This window comes from Scyliorhinus canicula, chromosome 6, assembly GCF_902713615.1.
Source record: "Scyliorhinus canicula chromosome 6, sScyCan1.1, whole genome shotgun sequence".
Lineage (NCBI taxonomy): Eukaryota > Metazoa > Chordata > Chondrichthyes > Carcharhiniformes > Scyliorhinidae > Scyliorhinus > Scyliorhinus canicula.
In genome coordinates, this window is record NC_052151.1 from 108803262 (window position 1) to 108822890 (window position 19629).

General features: G+C 49.5%; 1 protein-coding gene across 1 annotated transcript in view; it reads right to left on the bottom strand.

Moving 5' to 3' along the window:
* Positions 1 to 19629, bottom strand: part of LOC119967933 (flocculation protein FLO11-like) — a gene marked incomplete at its 3' end in the record, with an annotated part of 87458 nt that overhangs the window by 66795 nt on the left and 1034 nt on the right. The window contains exon 2 of the mRNA XM_038801031.1: positions 18575 to 18670. Within this exon, the coding sequence (XP_038656959.1) occupies positions 18575 to 18670 (96 nt within the window). The remainder of the gene's footprint in view (positions 1 to 18574; positions 18671 to 19629) is intronic.

Genomic DNA, 19629 nt, shown 5'->3' on the forward strand with positions numbered 1-19629 from the left:
AGGTGGCTGCTCCCATGACTCACACGAGGTCGATGACGCGTCGGAAGTGGGCGTGTCCGGCCGCAGTGCGGCCGTGTTGCGGGGTCTGTGAGTCCGGGAGCTTGATTTCTGGGCCTGGTGAGGGTTTTGTTTGTGGCCTTTGGGCCCAGCCAGGCAGACTTTCGTGAAGTGCCCTTTCTTCCCGCAGTCGTTGCAGATTGTGGATCGGGCCGGGCAACACTGACGTGGGTGCTGGCCTTGCCCACAGAAATAGCATGGGGAACCCCCGGAGTGAGTGGATCATCGCGTGGCACAGGCCTGTAGCGTGGCCGAGCCTGGAGGGGATCGAGAGGGGTCCGCAAGGTCCGCGGAGTACGTACGGAGGGTTCGGTGGGCTGTTTTGAGAGAAGAGGCAAGCGTTACTGTGCCCTGGAGATCCTTTGCCCCGTCTACTAGGAGCCGCTGCCGGATGTACGAGGACCTGATACCAGACACAAGGGCGTCGCGAATATTTAAGTTCCTGTGTTCTTCTGCCGTCACTGCTTTGTGGTCGCAGTTCCTCGCGAGCGCATTGAGTCTTTCCACAAACTCATCCAGTATTTCCCCGGAACGCTGGCTGCAGGTTGAGAGCAAATGTCTGGCGTGTACCTCGTTAGTAGGTTTTATGAAGCGTTTCATTCAATATTTCAACCGCCGCCTCATAGGTCATAGCGGTTTCGATCATGGCGGAGAGCTGGTGACCCACCCAGCCATGTAGTAAGCGCAGCTTGCGAGTGCTGTCGACATCAGTCGTTGAGGAGTCCAGATAGTCCTCGAAACACCGGAGCCAATATTTAAAAATTTCCGGGGCTTCCGGGTCCAGGTTGAGCTTCTCCGGTTTTAGAGCGCTGTCCATCTTGATGTGTCTGTATATTAAATTGAGGCACTCTCAATTACGACGCGAGAGTGAGGTCGGTAATCAAAGGCTTTAATATACAGAGAACAGAACAGCATTCGAGAGAAGTGTGCTCGCCACATGGAACATTATCCTATATACTGTTTCCTGGGGGCGTAGCCAGAGGCGGAGTCCCCCAGGGTTCCAAGCCTCTTAAAGGGGCAAGGTATTAAAGGTAAATACCGTTCATCACAAGAACGAATGAACATAGACTTTATTATCCAAGAACTTGCCTGCCTGTGACTGCTGTAACAATGAGCGCCGCCCATAGGCGGCAGGTCTATATACTGTCCCGGGGTGGGGGGGGGGGGGGGGGGGGGGGGGGGGGGGGGGGGGGGCGGCGGCGGCGGCGGCCACCAGGGTTCCAGTACAATACATGGAAGGAGATCATATTATCATTCCCTGGCCATAGGCCACAGTACTATACAGACAACTTATATTATGGTGAATACATTCACCACAGTGTGGATTTCTTACCTCAGTTCGTAAACTCTGAGTAGCTCCCCTGCTGACTGATCATTACAGTAACTCTTTGATGGAACCATCAATTCACCAGACACATGTTTCCGATATGAATATAGGCTTTAATCTACTTACTACAGAGCCAGCCTGTTACCTGTTGATGAACTATCAGTGAATTGCAGGCTGACTCGGGACAAGGGTATTTATACAGCAGCACAAGGAGGAGGAGTCGTGGGCAGAGCGAAGGGTGGAGCCCTGTACAAGCTCCTGAGCATTCCCAGAGCTACTCCCGTTTGGGTAACGCTACTGCACTTACAAAGATACAGTGTGAATTACCATGTTACATTCACCACATTCACCCCCCGGAAAAAAAAATCAAGTCCGGCAGGGGTGGTGGTTTACAAAGTTAGTCTGTCCGGTGGTCGAACTGTCCGCTGTGATCTGCGGAGCACCGGGGTTGCAGCCTCTTGCGGTGGCTGGATGGGTGTGGTGTGCTGGGGTACGATGGCGGACTCCAGGGAGGGTTGTATCCGAGCTTCATACTCTCCTGGTTCAACCGGGGACTGGGGGCGCTGGGGGCTGGCCGGCACGGGTGCGCGGAACTGGTGGGGCGAGCTCGGGCGGGAGTGCGAGGGGGCGGCAGCATGGGGTGTAGGGTGAGAGGTCCTTCTGTGGGGGTAGAGGGGGCGCTGGATCCAGCGGGTGCCAGATCCCGGAGGGATACTGTGTCCTGACAGCCGTCAGGGAACTCGACGAATGCGTACTGGGGGTTGGAGTGGAGCAGGCGCACATTTTCAACAAGGGGGTCGGTTTTGTGCGCCCTGACGTGTTTCCTCAGAAGTACGGGGCCCGGTGTCCTCAGCCATGCCGGAAGTGAGACACCCGTGGTGGTGCCCCTGGAAAAATGAAGAGCCTCTCGTGAGGGGTCTGATTGGTCGCTGTGCACAAAAGGGACCTAATAGCGTGGAGCGCGTCTGGGAGAACTTCCTGCCACTGGGAGACTTGGAGTTTTCTAGACCGGAGGGTCAGTAGGACGGTCTTCCAGACCGTCGCGTTCTCCCTCTCCACCTGCCCGTTCCCCCTAGGGTTGTAGCTGGTAGTCCTGCTCGAGGCAATACCCTTGTCGAGCAGGTACTGACGCAGCTCGTCGCTCATGAAGGACGAACCCCGGTCGCTCTGTACGTAGCTGGGGAAACCAAACAGGGTGAAGATGCTATGCAGGGCCCTAATGACTGTACGGGAGGTCAGGTTGAGGCACGGGATAGCAAATGGGAAACGGGAGAACTCATCTACGACGTTTAGAAAGTAAATGTTCTTGTTAGTTGAGGGGAGTGGCCCTTTGAAATCAATCGCGAGGCGTTCAAAGGGCCTAGAAGCCTTGACCAGGTGGGCCCTGTCTGGTCTATTGAAGTGCGGTTTGCACTCCGCACAGATCGGGCAGTCCCTGGTGACCGCTTTTACCTCCTCGTTGGAGAAAGGCAGGTTTCGGGCTCTGATGTAGTGGACGAGCCGGGTGACCCCTGGGTGGCAGAGGTCATTGTGGATGACTTTCAATCGGTCAATCTGTGTGCTGGCGCATGTCCCGCGGGATAGGGCATCCGGAGGCTCGTTGAGCTTCCCGGGTCGATACTTAATATCGTAATTGTAGGTGGAGAGTTCGATCCTCCACCTCAGAATCTTGTCGTTTTTAATTTTGCCCCTTTGCAAGTTGTCAAACATGAAGGCAATCGATCTTTGGTCAGTGATGAGGGTGAACCTCCTACCTGCGAGGTAGTGCCTCCAGTAACGGATAGCCTCCACAATGGCTTGTGCTTCTTTCTCGACTGAGGAGTGTCGGAGTTCTGAAGCGGAGAGGGTATGGGAGAAAAATGTGACTGGTCTCCCTGCCTGATTTAGTGTGGCTGCTAGAGCTAACTCTGAGGCATCGCTCTCAACCTGGAATGGAGTGGATTCATCCACCGCCTGCATGGCCGCTTTGGCGATGTCCTCCTTGATGCCGTCGAAGGCCTGGCGTGCCTCAGCTGACAGGGGAAATCGTGTGGCCCTAAAGAGTGGGCGGGCTTTGTCCGCATATTGAGGGACCCACTGGGCGTAGTAGGAGAAGAAGCCCAAGCACCGTTTGAGTGCCTTGGGGCAATGGGGGAGGGAGAGTTCTAAGAGCATACGGTTCGGGTCTGGGCCCAGGACTCCGTTTTCCATGACATAGCCGAGGATGGCTAGTCTGGTTGTGCGGAAAACGCATTTCTCCTTGTTATACGTGAGATTCAGTTTCTGTGCCGTCTGGAGAAAACGGTGGAAGTTGGCATCGTGGTCCTGCTGGTCATAGCCGCAGATGGTGACATTGTCCAAGTACGGAAACGTAGCCAGCAGCCCGTACTGGTCCACCATTCGGTCCATTGCTCGTTGGAACACCGAGACCCCATTAGTGACGCCGAAAGGGATCCGGAGGAAATGGAAGAGGCGGCCATCGGCCTCGAATGCCGTGTAGTGGTGGTCCTCCGGGCAGATTGGGAGCTGGTGGTATGCAGACTTCAGATCCACCATGGAAAAGAGCCGGTACTGGGCGATCTGGTTTACCACGTCTGCAATCCTGGGGAGGGGATACGCGTCGAGGAGTGTAAATCTATTTATAGTCTGACTATAGTCAACCACCATACGGAATTTTCCCCCAGTCTTAACGACCACCACCTGAGCTCTCCAGGGACTATTGCTGGCCTCTATAATCCCCTCACTGAGTAGCCTTCGGACCTCTGCTCTGACAAATACCCTATCCTGCAGGCTATACCGCCTACTGCAAGTGGCTACGGGTTTACAGTCCTTTGTGAGATTGGCGAAGGGGGTGGGGGGGGGGGGGGGGGGGATTTGCAGCATAGCGAAGCTGCAGATAGTGAGTGGGGGCAGGGGCCCGCCGAAGCTGAGGGTGAGGCTCTTAAGGTTACATTGAAAGGTAAGGGCCTAGGCCTAATAAGAGTGGCGCACAGAGGTCGGGCAAAACATGGAGTTTGAATTTTAAGTAGCTAGCGCCTCGGATTGTGAGTGTCGCGGCAGTGCGTCCCTGGATCTGGACCGAATGGGAGCCTGAAGCGAGCAAGATAGTTGGCCGCACGGGGAAAATGGGGAGCGAACAGCATCTTACCAGGTCTGGTGCTCCATATTCGAAGAGGCATGGCGTTTTGTACCTGTTGATTTGGACCTCTGCCATCTAATTTCGCAGATGCTTCAGGCGTGATTGGTCCAGAGTGACTGCGCTGAGTTGCGGGTAGTTGGCGGCTCGATCAGCTGTGCTGGAGTGGCCCCGTGATGACTGCCCTCTGAGTTCATAGTCGTATTCTTCCGATGAGTTGTCCGAGCGCGGAGATGCAGGCCGGGCCCGTGGATCGCACGTGGCTGGCGGCAACGAAGATGCCGTCCAAGATGGCGGCCCCCATGAGTCGCATGTGGCCGGCCGCGTGGTGAAGGTTTGCCAAGATGGCGGCCCCCATGGATCACACGTGGCGGGAGGGGGTGGAGTCGGGGCATAGGCCGCAGCGTTTCGGGCCCCGCGGGCCTGCGGGTGTGGGGAGCGATTACTTTGAGTCGCTGGGGAGTTGGAAGCTGGGGCCCTTTTAGCGAGGCACACTCTTGTGTAATGCCCTTTCCGCCCGCAGCTGCTGCTGGTCGCGTTGTGGGCCGGGCAGTGCTGCTGCGGGTGCTGATTCTGGCCGCAGAAATGGCAGGCTGGAGCATCATAGTGGCTGGCTGGAGCAGCATAGTGGCTGGCTGGAGTAGCATAGTGGCTGGCTGGAGCAGCATAGTGGCTGGGCGGCCGGGTAGCATAGGCCTGGGGGAGTCGCTGGTCAGGAGCCCATGATTGGGTCGCGGGGTCCGCGGGGAACGAGTTAAGGCTGCGGAAGGAGACCTCCATCGTGGTCGCAGCTTCCACAGTTATGTCTAAGTCTTGGGCCCCCTTTTCCAGCAGTGGTTGGCGCACATAATTAGACCTGAGGCCCGCTACAAAAACATTGCGTACAGCAAGTTCTCTGTGTTCAGCCACGGTAACCGCTTTATAGTTACAGTCATTGGACAAATTATTGAGTTCCCTTAAAAACTCGGCAAGTGATTCTGTAGGCTGCTGGTGGCGAGTCGTGAACACATGGTGTGCGTAAACTTCGTTAATGGGCCTTACATATATCTTATCGAGTACCGCTAACGCTGCAGTATATGAACCGGCCGAGTTTAATTGCGTAGAGATTCTATGGCTCACCCTCGCGTGCAGTAGACTTAACTTCTGTTCCTCTGTCGTTTCGGCTGAGCTCGCTTCTGCCAGGTAGGCCTTAAAGCACCGCAGCCAGTGGGAGAAGATTTCTTTAGCCTCTGCATCCTGCGGGTCGAGTTCCAGGCGTCCAGGCTTGAGGGCCGGTTCCATGATCGATCTTGACTGTTCTTAAGTAGATTAAATTGATGGAACCATCAATTCACCAGACACGTGTTTCCTATATGAATATAGGCTTAAATCTACTTACTACAGAGCCAGCCTGTTACCCGTTGATGAACTCTCAGTGAACTGCAGGCTGACTCTGGACAAGGGTATTTATACAGCAGCACAAGGGGGAGGAGTCATGGGCAGAGCCAATGGTGGAGCCTTGTACAAGCTCCTGAGCATTCCCAGAGCTACTCCCCCTAGTGGTCAGGTAACGCTACTGCAAAGATACAGTGTGAATTACCATGTTACATTCACCACACTCTTCAAGCGGATGAAGTCCACTGTCATTGGGATTGACTGGTCACTGTTTCAATTCAATGCTTTAGTATAGTCTAAAAGGTCAGCAAAAACTTATAGCCACCCTTCAGTACACAGAGGGCGACGATGTGATGATTTCCCATGGCTTTCATTATATCCCATGCCAAACATTCAGTTCTGTTCATGATTAAACCATGATTTGATTTGATTTGATTTGATTTGGTTTATTGTCACATATACCGAAGTACAGTGAAAAGTATTTTTCTGCGGCCAAGAAAACGTACACAGTACGTACATAAGAACAAAGAACAAAGAAAAATTACAGCACAGGAACAGGCCCTTCGGCCCTCCAAGCCTGCGCCGATCCAGAGCCTCTATCTAAAACTGTCACCTATTTTCTATGGATCTGTATCCCTCTGCTCCCTGCCCATTCATGTATCTTTCTAGATACATCTTAAATGATGCTATCGTGCCCACCTCTACCACCTCCGCCGGCAATGCGTTCCACGCACCCACCACCCTCTGCGTAAAGAACTTTCCGCACATATCTCCCTTAAACTTTTCCCCTGTCACCTTGAACTCGTGACCCCTAGTAATTGAGTCCCCCACTCTGGGAAAAAGCTTCTTGCTATCCATCCTGTCTATACCTCTCATGATTTTGTAGACCTCAATGAGGTCCGCCCTCAACCACCGTCTTTCTAATGAAAATACTTCATGACCCCTTTTAGCCCTCTTGATTCCTCGTTTCAGATTGGTCCTACATTCCCGATATTCTTCCAAAGCTTTGTCTGTCTTCAGTCACCTAGACCTTATGTATGCTTCCTTTTTCCTCTTAGCTAGTCTCACAAATTCACCTGTCATCCATGGTTCCCTAATCTTGCCATTTCTATCCCTCATTATCTCAGGGACATGTCTATCCTGCACTCTAATCAACCTCTGTTTAAAAGCCTCTGACATATCAAATGTGGATTTACCTTCAAACAGCTGCTCCCGATCCACATTCCCCAGCTCCTTCCGAATTTAGGTATAGTCGGCCTTCCCCCAATTTAGCACTCTTCCTATATCGTTGGTGCCTTTATGCACCACGACAATTGGCTTTTCACCCTCCCCCTTCAGTATGTGCTGCAGCCGATCTGAAACATCCCTGACCCGTGCACCTAGGAGGCAACATACCATTCGGGAGTCTTGTTTTCGGCCACAGAACAGCCTATCTACTCCCCTTACGATTGAATCCCCTATGACTATAGCCCTTACACTCTTTTTCCTGCCCTTCTATACAGCAGAGCCAGCCATGGTTCCATGAACCTGGCTACTGCTGCCTTCCCCTGGTGAGCCATCGCCACCAACAATATCCAAAACGGTATACCTGTTTTGGAGGGAGATGACCGCAGGGGACACCTGCACTGCCTTCCTGCTTTTTCTCTGCCTTTTGGTCACCCATTCCCTTTCTCCCTCAGAAATCCTAATCTGTGGTGTGACCAATTCGCTAAACGTGCTATCCACGACCTCAATTGTCTACAAATTGCCTCTCTGGGAGCCCTATGCTGCAGCTCTTGATAAAACCACATTACTGTGGGTGCTGGAATCTGAAACGAAAGGGAAAATGCTGGAAAATCTCAGCAAGTCTGGCAGCATCTGCTAGCATCTGCCATCTGGCAGCCACATATGCTGCCAGACTTGCTGAGATTTTCCAGCATTTTCCCTTTCGTTTCAGAGATACAATTTGTAGACAATTGAACTTTCAAACAATCACATAAATGATTTTCTTGTTTATGCAAAGAGCTCGCAATAACTTCAAAAGTCAAAGTCAGAAAGTAAAATGTGAAAAACAGAGAGACAGCGAATAGTTAAGTCAAAGTATAGATTGATTTATGAAAGAGAAAGAGAGAAAAAGAAAAAGAGAAAGATGGCCGGAAATCCATCACCAAATCATATCAGACTTTAGCCATCTATCTACACCCCAATGTAATTCTAATTGCTTTGGATTAACATCAAATGAGTTTTTTTTCAGGGTTAGTTGTCACTCATTAATAGGCAACATTAACCTAAAATGTATTCTTGTATGAGCTATGGAATGCGATTTGGCTTCTTATCGCAAGCTGCTTGAACTGGATTCTTACTGAGGACAATAGCACCTTTAGGTTACTGTGCCGTTGCCATGGAGCCTGCCCTGTCCTTGGTCACTTTATCTTGCAAATGTATTTGTTAGCTGAATAAGAATGCTGTTTTAATCTATCTGTTTCTGTGTTCTGTTGAAGCTATGTTTTGAAATGCTGAATATGTGTTTTGAAATGACCTGAGGTTATGAGTGAGATTTAAAATGGTATTTAATAGACAAGGGGCTTAATGCTGAATAGCTATCTTTTATCTATAGAAAATAGCTGGCTTCTACAATATTCCAGCATCCACAGTAATTTGCTTTTATTAAGGACAGACTGTTGGTGATAGTAACCCCCAGGATTCTTGGCGTGCGATTAGGGAAGCAAAAGCAAGGGCGTTGGCCCCCTTCCCCATGTGTAGGTCTGGCTGCTCTGATACAGTGAAGCATGCCACCCTTGGGCATGGCTTCACCCTCACCCCCACAACCATGGACATCACCTTGAAGAAGGCTGAACAGAACCCGACAAGTCTGGGGAAAGCCCAGAATATGCGGGTGTGCTTCCCTGGCACTGTTCATATTTTCCTCCAGCTCTGGGAAGAAACTGATCATTCAGGTTCAGGTCAGGTGTGCTCTCTGCACCACTTTAAACTGCATGAGGCTGAGCCTTGCGCAGGGGGAGGTGGAGGTGGCCCTGCTCAGTGCTTCGTTCCAGAGACCCAAGCCCACTTCCGTCCCTAGTTATTTCTCCCATTTTCATCTGGCTACGTCCAGTGGTAGTCTTGCCCTGTCCAGTAACTGTCCATAGATGTTCCCACAGTTCCCCCCTTCCTTAATGTCCATGTTTATCAGTTCCTCTAATAGTGTGTCTCTCAGGGCCCTGGGGTATCCTGCCGCCTCCTTGCAGAGAAAGTATTTGATTTGGAGGTGCCTGAGTTCTGTCCTGTTGGTAGCTCCAGGTCATCTGTCAGTTCGCTCAGGGTTGCTAATCTGTCCCCCGTGTAAAATTCCCTAACTGTTAGCGTCCCCCCATCCTGTCTCCATTTTGTAAAGGTTGTTGCCTAGCAAGGCTGGTGGGAATTTGTGCTTTCCGCAGATGGGGGCCATGGGGGACATCTCGGTTAGACCGAAATGTTGCATCATCAGGTGCGGGGTCAGGGCAGGTGCGAATTATTTATCAAAATCCGCCAGGAACCTGTCGGGTTCCGGCACCTTCCCAGCCTGCATAGAGCTGATGCTGTCCATGATCTCTACCAGACCTATTGGTGCTTCTAGTTCCACTTGACTGTCACCTCCCAATACTGGCATGTCCAGTCCATCGAGGAACCGCTTCATCCCCCCGCCACCGTCAGGGGGCTCGAAGGTGTACAGCACTAAGTAGAAGGTCTCAAACATCTGGTTGACCTCTTTTGGCTCAGTTAACAGTCTGCCTGTGCTATCCTATTTTCCTGGTCGCTGCCTGCTTTCTCAGCTGGTGAGCCAGTAGGTGGCCAGCCTTCTCTCCGTGTTCATTGAAGGTCCCCAGTGTCTGGCGGAGATAGTGTACTGCTTTCCTGGTGGATAGCATGTTAATGTCCATTTGCAGCTTTTTCCTGTCCGCCAGAAGCTCTACGGTCTGGGCCTGGGAATGTCATCTGTCGACCTCCGAGATGGAGCTGCGAGTCTTGTAGGCTATAATCTCTCCCCTAATCACAGCTCTCAGTGTCTCCCAGAATGTGGAAGGTGAGACTTTCCCATCCTGATTATTAGTAATGTATTTGTCAGGCAGCACGGTGGCACAGTGGTTAGCACTGCCACCTCACGGCGCTGAGGTCCCAGGTTCGGTCCCGGCTCTGGGTCACTGTCCTTGTGGAAATTACACATTCTCCCTGTGTTTACATGGGTTTTGCCCCCCCCCCCCAACAACCACATGATGTGCAGAGTAGGTGAATTGGCCATGCTAAATTGCCCCTTAATTGGAAAAAATGAATTGGGTACTCTAAATTTAATCTAAAAAAAAAAAAAAGTAATGTACTGGCCTGTGATGTTATTTGGCAGAAGGCCTTGTCGGCCAAGAGGTCCATGTCCAGTCTCCGTGTGGGGTGCTGGGCATGGCCCGTCTCCAATCTCAAATCCATGTAGTGTGGAGCGTGGTCAGAGATGATTATCGCGGGACATTCCACTCTCACTATTCCTGGGAGCACCGATTTTCCCACTGCAAAGTCGATCCATGTGCATACCTTGTGGACCAATGAGAGGAACAAGAATTCCTCCTCACCGGGGTGTAGGAACCACCATGGGTCCACCACTCCCATCTGCTCCATGAATTCTCCCACTTCCTGGGCCATGCCTGTCTTTTTTCCCATTCTGGGGTTTGATCGGTCGGTCAGAGGGTCCTGTACACAGTTGTGTTGGTGTGTGTCAATGCCGGGGATTTCCACCATGGTCTTCTTTATAAAGTCTGTGTCGTCCCAGTTGGGTGTGTACACATTTACCATGACTACTGATGCCCCGTCTTGAACACCGCTAACCATGATGTACTGTTCCTCTTTGGTTTGTAACCGTCCTTGTCTCAGTGAACCTGGTCCTCTTGCTAATGGTATGGCTATTCCCCTCGTCCCGTAGCATGAATGGTATGTCTCTCCCACCCAGCCATTTCTTACCAATAATCAATCCTTTTCCCTCAGTGTGTGTCTCCTGCAGGAAGTTTATGTCGGCTTTCAGGCTTCTTAAGTGGGCAAAGACTCTGGACCTTTTCACTGGGCCATTTAGTCCCCTGACATTCCAGGTGATAATCCTGGTGGGGGGTTTCTATTCCCCCCGTTCCTGCGGGATCAACCAAACTTACCTGGGAGACGCGCCCCTGCACGCCAGGGCTTTCTCTTTGTTAGGAGTCATCCAAAATGGCCACCAACTGTGTGAATGCCATGTGGGTGTGCCCCTGTATTCTGGGGTTTTCCTTTGTTTAGGGACCCTCCAAAGTGGCTGCTTGGCAGAGCCATCTTGTTTCCTCGACCTGCAGCCTACCTGCCGAAGCATATCTGAGTGGCAACTCCTTTTTCCCGTCCTGTTTTCTACGTGTTCCTTGTTCCCCCTTCCCTGTATCTCCCCCTCCTCCCCAACCCTGTGTTCCCCCTCCCTGTCCCTTTGTTCTGCACCCCCCCTCTGGCTAGGTGCTCCCTCCATGCCGAGAGGTGCGCTGCGACCCTCCCCTTACTGGCTGTCTTCCCGTGCTAGCTACCCCTGCTAGTATGCTGGCTCCCCTCCCAGGGCTGGTCTAGCCCTTTGCCTATACCCGCCAACTACCTGCTTTCTCTGCCTGCCCCCTCACCTGTATTTCCCTGTCCTCGCTCTCTCCTGTGACTGGTCTTTCTGATCAGAACGAAATAATAGAGTCCCGCGCTGTTGGAGGGAAGAAATGCTCAGAGTCCGTTTGTGACCATGTGGTGTTGGAAAAACCTTTGTTTACTCGAAAAATGGCTGTGTGCACAACAGTAGAACCAGAAGATGCTGCTGCCCTCAGCTAGCACGAGTCTGTTCTGATTTTACAGAGATTTCATATATATTTTAGGTTCACTCACAGTTACAGGGAAGCATTGACGTCATCGATCAATTTCATACAATACAATCTGATCAGTAGCTATCGGTAGAGATGTTTTCTGAGCCCCTTAATGGGAAACTGATTTACTCATACAATGGGGTATTACAAGGTACCAGATAATGTTTAGTATGTTCCCCTTAACCTGAAATAATGCAGTTAGTCCTTGATGAGGTATTAAGGGGTTTGTATTTCCTGCTCTGGGAAGAACACTGAATCTCCTGCAGACAAGCTGGGGCCATAGTCGTGTGACATGGGTTCCCCATTATTATTATAATGTCCTGTAAGGTGATTAAATTTGACTGGGCAGCACAGTAGCACAGTGGTTCGCACAGTTGCTTGACAGCTCCAGGGTCCCAGGTTCGATTCCTGGCTTGGGCCACTGTCTGTGTGGAGTCTGCACATCCTCCCCGTGTGTGCGTGGGTTTCCTCCGGGTGCTCCGGTTTCCTCCCCCAGTCCAAAGATGTGCGGGTTAGGCGGGTTGAACATTCTAAATTGCCCTTAGTGTTCAAAAAAAGGTTAGGTGAGGTTACAGGGTTACGGGCATAAAGGAGATAGGGTGGAGGTGTGGAGCTTAAGTGGGGTGCTCTTTCCAAAGGCCGGTGCAGACTCGATGGGCCGATTGGCCTCCTTCTGCACTGTAGATTCTACGATTCTATGAATTATCCTGAGTGTAGGTTTTCTTAAGGTTTCTGGCCGATCCAACAATTTAACCCTTTGCCTACCAGTTATCCACTCCCCATGTGCTGCTTTTAACCTAGAATATCTTTTTATTAATATATATATTATTTTCTTGCTAACATGTGCAAAAATGTTGGGCTGGAGTCTCCTTTTCAGCGACTAAGTGTTGGCGCCAATGGAGTATGTGTGGTCTTTTACGACCAAATATTCTGTGTGAAACCCTCACCAATTCCGGGACTGGTAAGGGGATAGCAGCAGCGGCAGGTGAAACTCCCAGCTCCACCGCCGAAAACATCCGGAGAATGGCCGGGCCCCTGGCCGCGCATGCGCATGGCTGACGACCTGCGGCGGTCGCACCATACATGACCCGCCATCTGCGACCCTACAACCCACCCTCTGGCCACCCCCTGGCAAACCCGCACCAAATCCCCCAGCCCTCGTGGAAGCCCCCACCCCGGCCAGCGGCATGGATCCCTTCCGAGTGTGGCGGTGCTGGACACAGTCTGCAGCCACCACGCTGGGTTCCAGCATGGCTGAGACCACACATGTCCCGTGCCATCAGGAACTCACCCATCGGGGGCGGAGCATCAGGGAAGGGCCGGCTGATGATGCGCCAATGCCATTGAAACAGTGTACGACATGATGACGCCATTTCCGAGGGTGCGGAGCATGGCTGACCAGTGTCAAACCGGCGCTGGCCCCAATTTGAGCAGCGGAGTCGATTCTCCGCCTGATTGCCAATTACGATATCGGTGTGGAGGAATGGAGAATCCAGCCGTTAACTTTTTCTATTAGTCTCTGTTCCTATCAGTCTCTGTCCCTCCGTTCATCGCTGTCTCGCCTGCCCTTTGCCCAGGCCGTTGGCCTGTATGAAGTCCTTTTCCTCCACCTGGGTATTGAAAGAGTATTTTTTGCTTTTGTGTGTGACCCAGATTCTGGCTGGAAATAACATGCAAAATTGCACCCTGTTTTTCTTGACAATATTTTTTTTCTATTCCTCGCCGTGTTTTACAATTGAACATTTGAAGTCTGTAGCGTTTGCCAGAGTAACAAGTTTTGATTCTGTTAAAATCTTTGGTGAAAGAATGACCGGGGGCTGGATTCTCTGCCCCGCCACATTTCTATTTCAGCACACCGGCGGGGTGCTCCATTACGCCGGTTGGTCACTAGGGTTTCCCATTTTGGGGCAGCCCCACACTGTCGGGAAACCCCTGAACTTCCGGAAAAATGAAACCCATAGAGAAAATCTATGAATGTATAGAAAATCTTGTAAATTCACAATTTAATGAAGCAGTGTACTTCATGAAAATACAATTCCAGGGAATACTCTTCATTGATTCATTGTACAAATTCTGGATCATTTTACTGAAGTGTGTATTGGTTCCTGTGGTATGAAAAACTGCATCTGTTGTAAATACGCAAAATGGTTCACAGAACTTCAATAACACAACTTATTTTTGTCAGATATTTCAATTGGTTGGTTAAATGTGAACCTCATGCACCTGACAATTTCTTTTTAAAAAGTGACCATTCTTAGAACACCAACAAATACCACCAAATACAACAACAACTTGGATTTATATAGCACTCACCACATGCAGCAAGTCACTCAAAGTAATTTGCACTGAGAAAAAATATATAATAGATATTGAACTTGAGGAAAGGGGACACCAATCAAGAAGCTAGTATTTAGAAGCAAAGGCAAGGCCAAGGAGGAAAATTTGGAGGTTGCTGAAGTCAGGTGACAAGAAGAGACTAACTGTTCGAGAGTTGCAGAGGACAGCAGTGGATATATGAGTGAGGACTGTTACTCAGCAAATGCATGGTTGCAATTGCCCATTTAAAGTACAAACGTAACTTCAATAAGAGCCTTAACAAATCTTGCCAGGGAGTTTGCACAGTCTCCCCGTGTCTGCGTGGGTCTCACCCACACAACCCAAAGATGTGCAGGGGAGGTGGATTGGCCATGATAAATTGCCCCTTAATTGGAAAAAATGAATTGGGTACTTTAAAAATTTAGAAAAAAAAATCTCGCCATTGCAGACCACCTTTCTTGAGAAAACACTGCAGTTCATCGACCCATGTGGAGGCAAGCACTGAAATTTGGTTGAGCATGTTTTGAGGACAATCGATGTGAAATGCACAACAAGATGCCCAGAGGAAAGTCAGAGGTGACACAGCTGTATAACCTCCCCAAACACCAACAATGACAACATGAACTGCCAGTTCAGTGGACGTTCATGCCAGTCAATCTCACATCCACTCTTCAGTACTGATGCAACCCACAGAGGACAGTGAAGTCACTTAGAGCTCGGACATGCTTGAATCTTGCGGACTCTAGCACCTTCCAAGGAGAAAATCAAATAATTAGCTTTATTTCTGCTTCACCACACTGGGTAAGCACCGTACCTATTTACTTCTTAAGTGGTGCTTTGTCCTTATTTTGCTGGTGGAAATAGTAATTTCCTAAACTTAAAAGAAACCTATTAAGACCCAGGAAGCTGACCGGTAAGGTGCGTGCAGATTTATTTATAGTCACAAAATATCTGCCCCAAGGCAGTGAATTTTTTACAGAGTCCAGTCCCGTTGGGACAACCAACATGCTGGTCCCTGTCTGGGCCAGCCTTTCTACTGAGTTCTTATGAGCTCCAGCTGGGTGAGCCTCCACTCACTCGTGGGGAAGTTCATATTCCACGAGTCCCACAGGGAAATCAGTCAGGGTATCCCCCGGGAGTTATTACAGCCCTCCCTCCTCCAAGTCTGAATATTCCCCTTCTGCCACAAACTAAGGAGGCCTTCTGTTCTCTTTGCACATGGTTACTCTGCAGCCAGTGGTGAGTCTTGGCCGGGTGGCATTTGGTGGTGTGTAGACCGCCTTTGTTGACACAATCTCCAGAAGTTTGGATCCGAACACAATGTCATCCGTGAGTGCAGATGATGCGGTGAGCATCTCCAAGAGTTCTCATCATCTTGCCAATCCGGGCTTTGGGCCATTGTGGGTTGCACGCTTTGGCTAAGGAGTGGTCCATGAGGCAAAGGAAGTACTGATGTCCCTGGCCGGGTGTCCTCTGAGACAGGTTCTCGACTCTTAAGATGATTGATGTGTTTACGCAAGGTCTACCCTTGGGTCTTGACCCGATAAGTCATGTGGCTTGTTTCCTCCAACACAGTTCCCGGGAGCGAAAGAGAACCAACTTCGAAATTCCAGAAATAAATAGACCCCCCCCCCCCCCCCCCCCCCCCCCGGTTGTAACCTTCTGCATCCTGTGGTTGTGATCATTTCTTTGCATGTCTTGCCATAGCTCAACTTTTCTGCCCAAACTCTCAGTAGCCACCATTGTGAGCAAGACATAGTGGACAGCAGTGCCCTCATGTATCTGGGCTTGGCCTCTGCGTCCAACTATATGCATGCCACGGCTCCATTCACTTTGTCCAGATCCTTCTGGAATACCTCCAGATACTTTACGAGGACCTCGTACAGGTTTCTGGTGCCTATTCAGAACATCTTCTGCCAATCAAAGCAGAGTATTCGCAGCCAATCACGGGTCAACGTGTTGGGTCCTGGCCCTTGCACCATTATCAAAGGCAGCCTGGCTGTTGCCCATTTTTCACCGGGGTCACGGTGGTTCCAATAATGCACAATGATACCCCAGTATGGGTGGCCAATCTGGCCTTGGTGTCGCACAGGTTCAATGCAGGATTCCCGTGCGAAGCTGACGGGAGGTCTTCTGCCTGATGATGGAGACGGTTGCCTCTATGTCTATCTCCACACTAGGGGGGTGTGCATTTACCTGCATCTTAACTCGAATATGCGTCATGTTCAGGGCCATGTTTCAGTATAACTGCATCATGTTTCCCTGCTCAGGTGGGGCCATGGCAATGCTTGGCAAACGCATACTCTGGGAAGGTGCCCATTGGTCTGAATGTTGAGCCCGGATGCTGTGTTGTACACTTGGTTGTGGTTTTGGTGGTGACCTGGTCATTTCAACACTGCCCTTGGACGCCACTGGATTCTAGTATGGGGTCGAGCAAAACTATGGACACGGTAATCCATGAAACCTTGGAGTTCCTGAACCCTTTTGTCTGCATTCTCACAGGTCAGCACTATGGCTCTCTTCAAATCAATCATAGGCTCTGCCAACAGTTTCCTCTGTGAGTTATTAACTCCCCACTCCAGCCAATCCCTCAATATCACGGAAAGGGATGACTCAAACTTGCAGTGCTCAACCAGCTGTTGAAGTTGAGTCAAGAAATCCGTAACTGACCCTCCAGGGTCTGCACAGCAATGCTGAAGGGGTACCGTGGAATGATTACAGATGGAATGGAGAGTAGGTCTTACGAGGGAAGGTTGAGGGTGCTAAGCCTTTTCTCATTAAAACGGAGAAGGATGAGGGGCGACTTAATAGAGGTTTATAAGATGATCAGGGGAATAGATAGAGTAGACAGTCAGAGACTTTTTCCCCGGGTGGAACAAACCATTACAAGGGGACATAAATTTAAGGTGAATGGTGGAAGATATAGGGGGGATGTCAGAGGTAGGTTCTTTACCCAGAGAGTAGTCGGGGCATGGAATGCACTGCCTGTGGAAGTAGTTGAGTCATGGATTAGGGTAGAATTATGAAGTGTAGATTAATTTGTTCTTGAGGGCAGCATGGTAGCATTGTGTATAGCACAATTGCTTCACAGCTCCAGGGTCCCAGGTTCGATTCTGGCTTGGGTCACTGTCTGTGTGGAGTCTGCACATCCTCCCCATGTGTGCGTGGGTTTCCTTCGGGTGCTCTGGTTTCCTCCCACAGTCCAAAGATGTGCAGGTTGGGTGAATTGGCCATGATAAATTGCCCTTAGTGTCCAAAATTCTATGATAATCTATGATTAACCTAGGACAAAATTTCGGCACAACATCGTGGGCCGAAGGGCATGTTCTGTGCAGTATTTCTCTATGTTGGTTTTCTATGATTCGGGTCGTAATGATTGGACATCAACTCTACGAACCATTGCCTGGAAAAGGTACCTCATCCGCTCTGTGAGCTGAGCCCAATCTTGCAGGCCTGCGTCAAAGGCCTTTAATTTCCCAAATAGCATAAAAGTCTGTTCACGCGTTGGCGTACAGCAATCCTTTGGAGTGGCTAGGACATCCAGAATCTGAGTTAAAGTTTATTTTACCTCGTCTCCAGCATTGAGGCCCAGGAAGCTGAGTGGTAAGGTGAACGCACAATTATTTAAGGTCACAGGAAGTCTGCCCAAAGCAGTGAATATATTTACAGAGAAAAGTCCTGTTGGGACAACCTGTCCAGGCCAACCTTTCTACTGAGTCATTAGCCCCACCTGGGTGGACCTCCGCCCACTAGCGGGAATGCTCATATTTGACGAGTCCCACTGGGGGATCAATCAAGCTGTCCCCCTGGGCCTCATGGGGTAATTACACATTTCAATTAAAGTTGCTGCTCATTCAGTCTTTTTGTGAGAGAGGTGAACAGCCAGATAATTGGAATGAAATGAAAATTGCTTATTGTCACGAGTAGGCTTCAATGAAGTGACTGTGAAAAGCCCCTAGTCTCCACATTCCGAAGCCTGTTCAGGGAGGCTGGTATGGGAATTGAACCGTGCTGCTAGCCTGCTAAAGCCAGCGATTTAGCCCTGTGTGCTCAACCAGCCCCTAGTGAATGTTTGGGGAATGAGAAGGAGGGGCATAGAAATTGAGAAAGAAGTGGTGGAATTTTGGTGGCATTTTACAGGTGGAGGACACTGGAGAGAAAGGCCCCAATGGGTCTTGTTCAGTAAATATGCATTCCTAAAAAGAAAAAGGCAAAAGAAAAAAAAAGTAAATATGCATTCTAACTTATGGGAAATCTATTATTGAGAAACCTAGCAAAAATAATACAATATTTTAAAAAAGAATAGTATTCTGTGACAAAACCACAAGAAATGTATAATCGTCTCACAGACTTCCATGATATATTTTTAGCACTCCAATTGTTCTACTTTGCATAATTATGCATGCTAAAGAAAATGACTAATTAAAATTCATTTAAATCAATAAAGTAGAAAATTGCTTGAAAATATGGGTTGTATATGTTCAATTTTGAAATGAAATGAAATGAAAATTTTGCATGCACTATTACGATGTAGAAGAAACTAATACTAGATCTGTTAACAGTTCCAATGTGTAGGTGCATGATTTCTCCTTCTTGCATCTCATACAGATGTTTATCAATACTCTGTTTTGGAGTAAAGCATAAAGAAGCATATTTAAAGGTCAGTTCACACGTTGGTGCACAGCAATCCTTTGGAGTGGCTAGGACATCCAGAATCTAAGTTAAAGTTTATTTTACCTCGTCTCCAGCATTGAGGCCCAGGAAGCTGAGTGGTCAGTTTCATTACAATATGCTCTTGCAATGCTTCTTTACATCCTGTTGGTGGTGCCCTGTGTACAGCATGAATGCTATTAAATGTTCTGCATCTCTGCAGAAGCATCTTACAGCATTCTGGAATCATCTACCAAATGTGCTGCAACATGCTTACGAAAAATACTTTGAATTGTCTCCAAACCTTTCTGAGAGAGCTAAAAGAGTTCCCTTCCACACCCAAATGTTGTGAAAGTTTATTTTTTGCCTTAACTAGTTACAGCTTTCTCCAACCTTTATTATTTTAGAGATTTTATTTGCGTGCATGACAATAGCTGATGGCAGTTTTAACTATGAAATTTCCTTGAGCGGGGCAGACCAAGCTCAGGGTTGATATCTCATCTCAGAAAACAACTGGTCGCAAAGTATTATGATTAACCCCAACCGTCTTTTGTGTTTCCTTCTTGACTTTAGTGAAAAACGTGGTTATGATTAAATGATTTCATGAAGGGTACAGGATATGTCATTGTGATGAATAATAAGCTAAACTCTGAAGAATCCTGCAGAAATAACTGAGTCTCTACTTGGCCCAACAGAGAATTTAACAGTATTATAGCTCATATGCTGCATTATTATGCAGAAGGAGGCCATTCGGCCCATCGAATCTGCACGCGTCCTTGGAAAGAGCATCCCACTTAGGCCCACGCCTCCACCCTCCACCCTACCCCTATAACCCTGTAACCCCACTTAACCTTTGGGCAGCACGGTAGCATAGTGGTTAGCACAGTTGCTTCACAGCTCCAGGGTCCCAGGTTCAATTCCCGGCTCAGGTC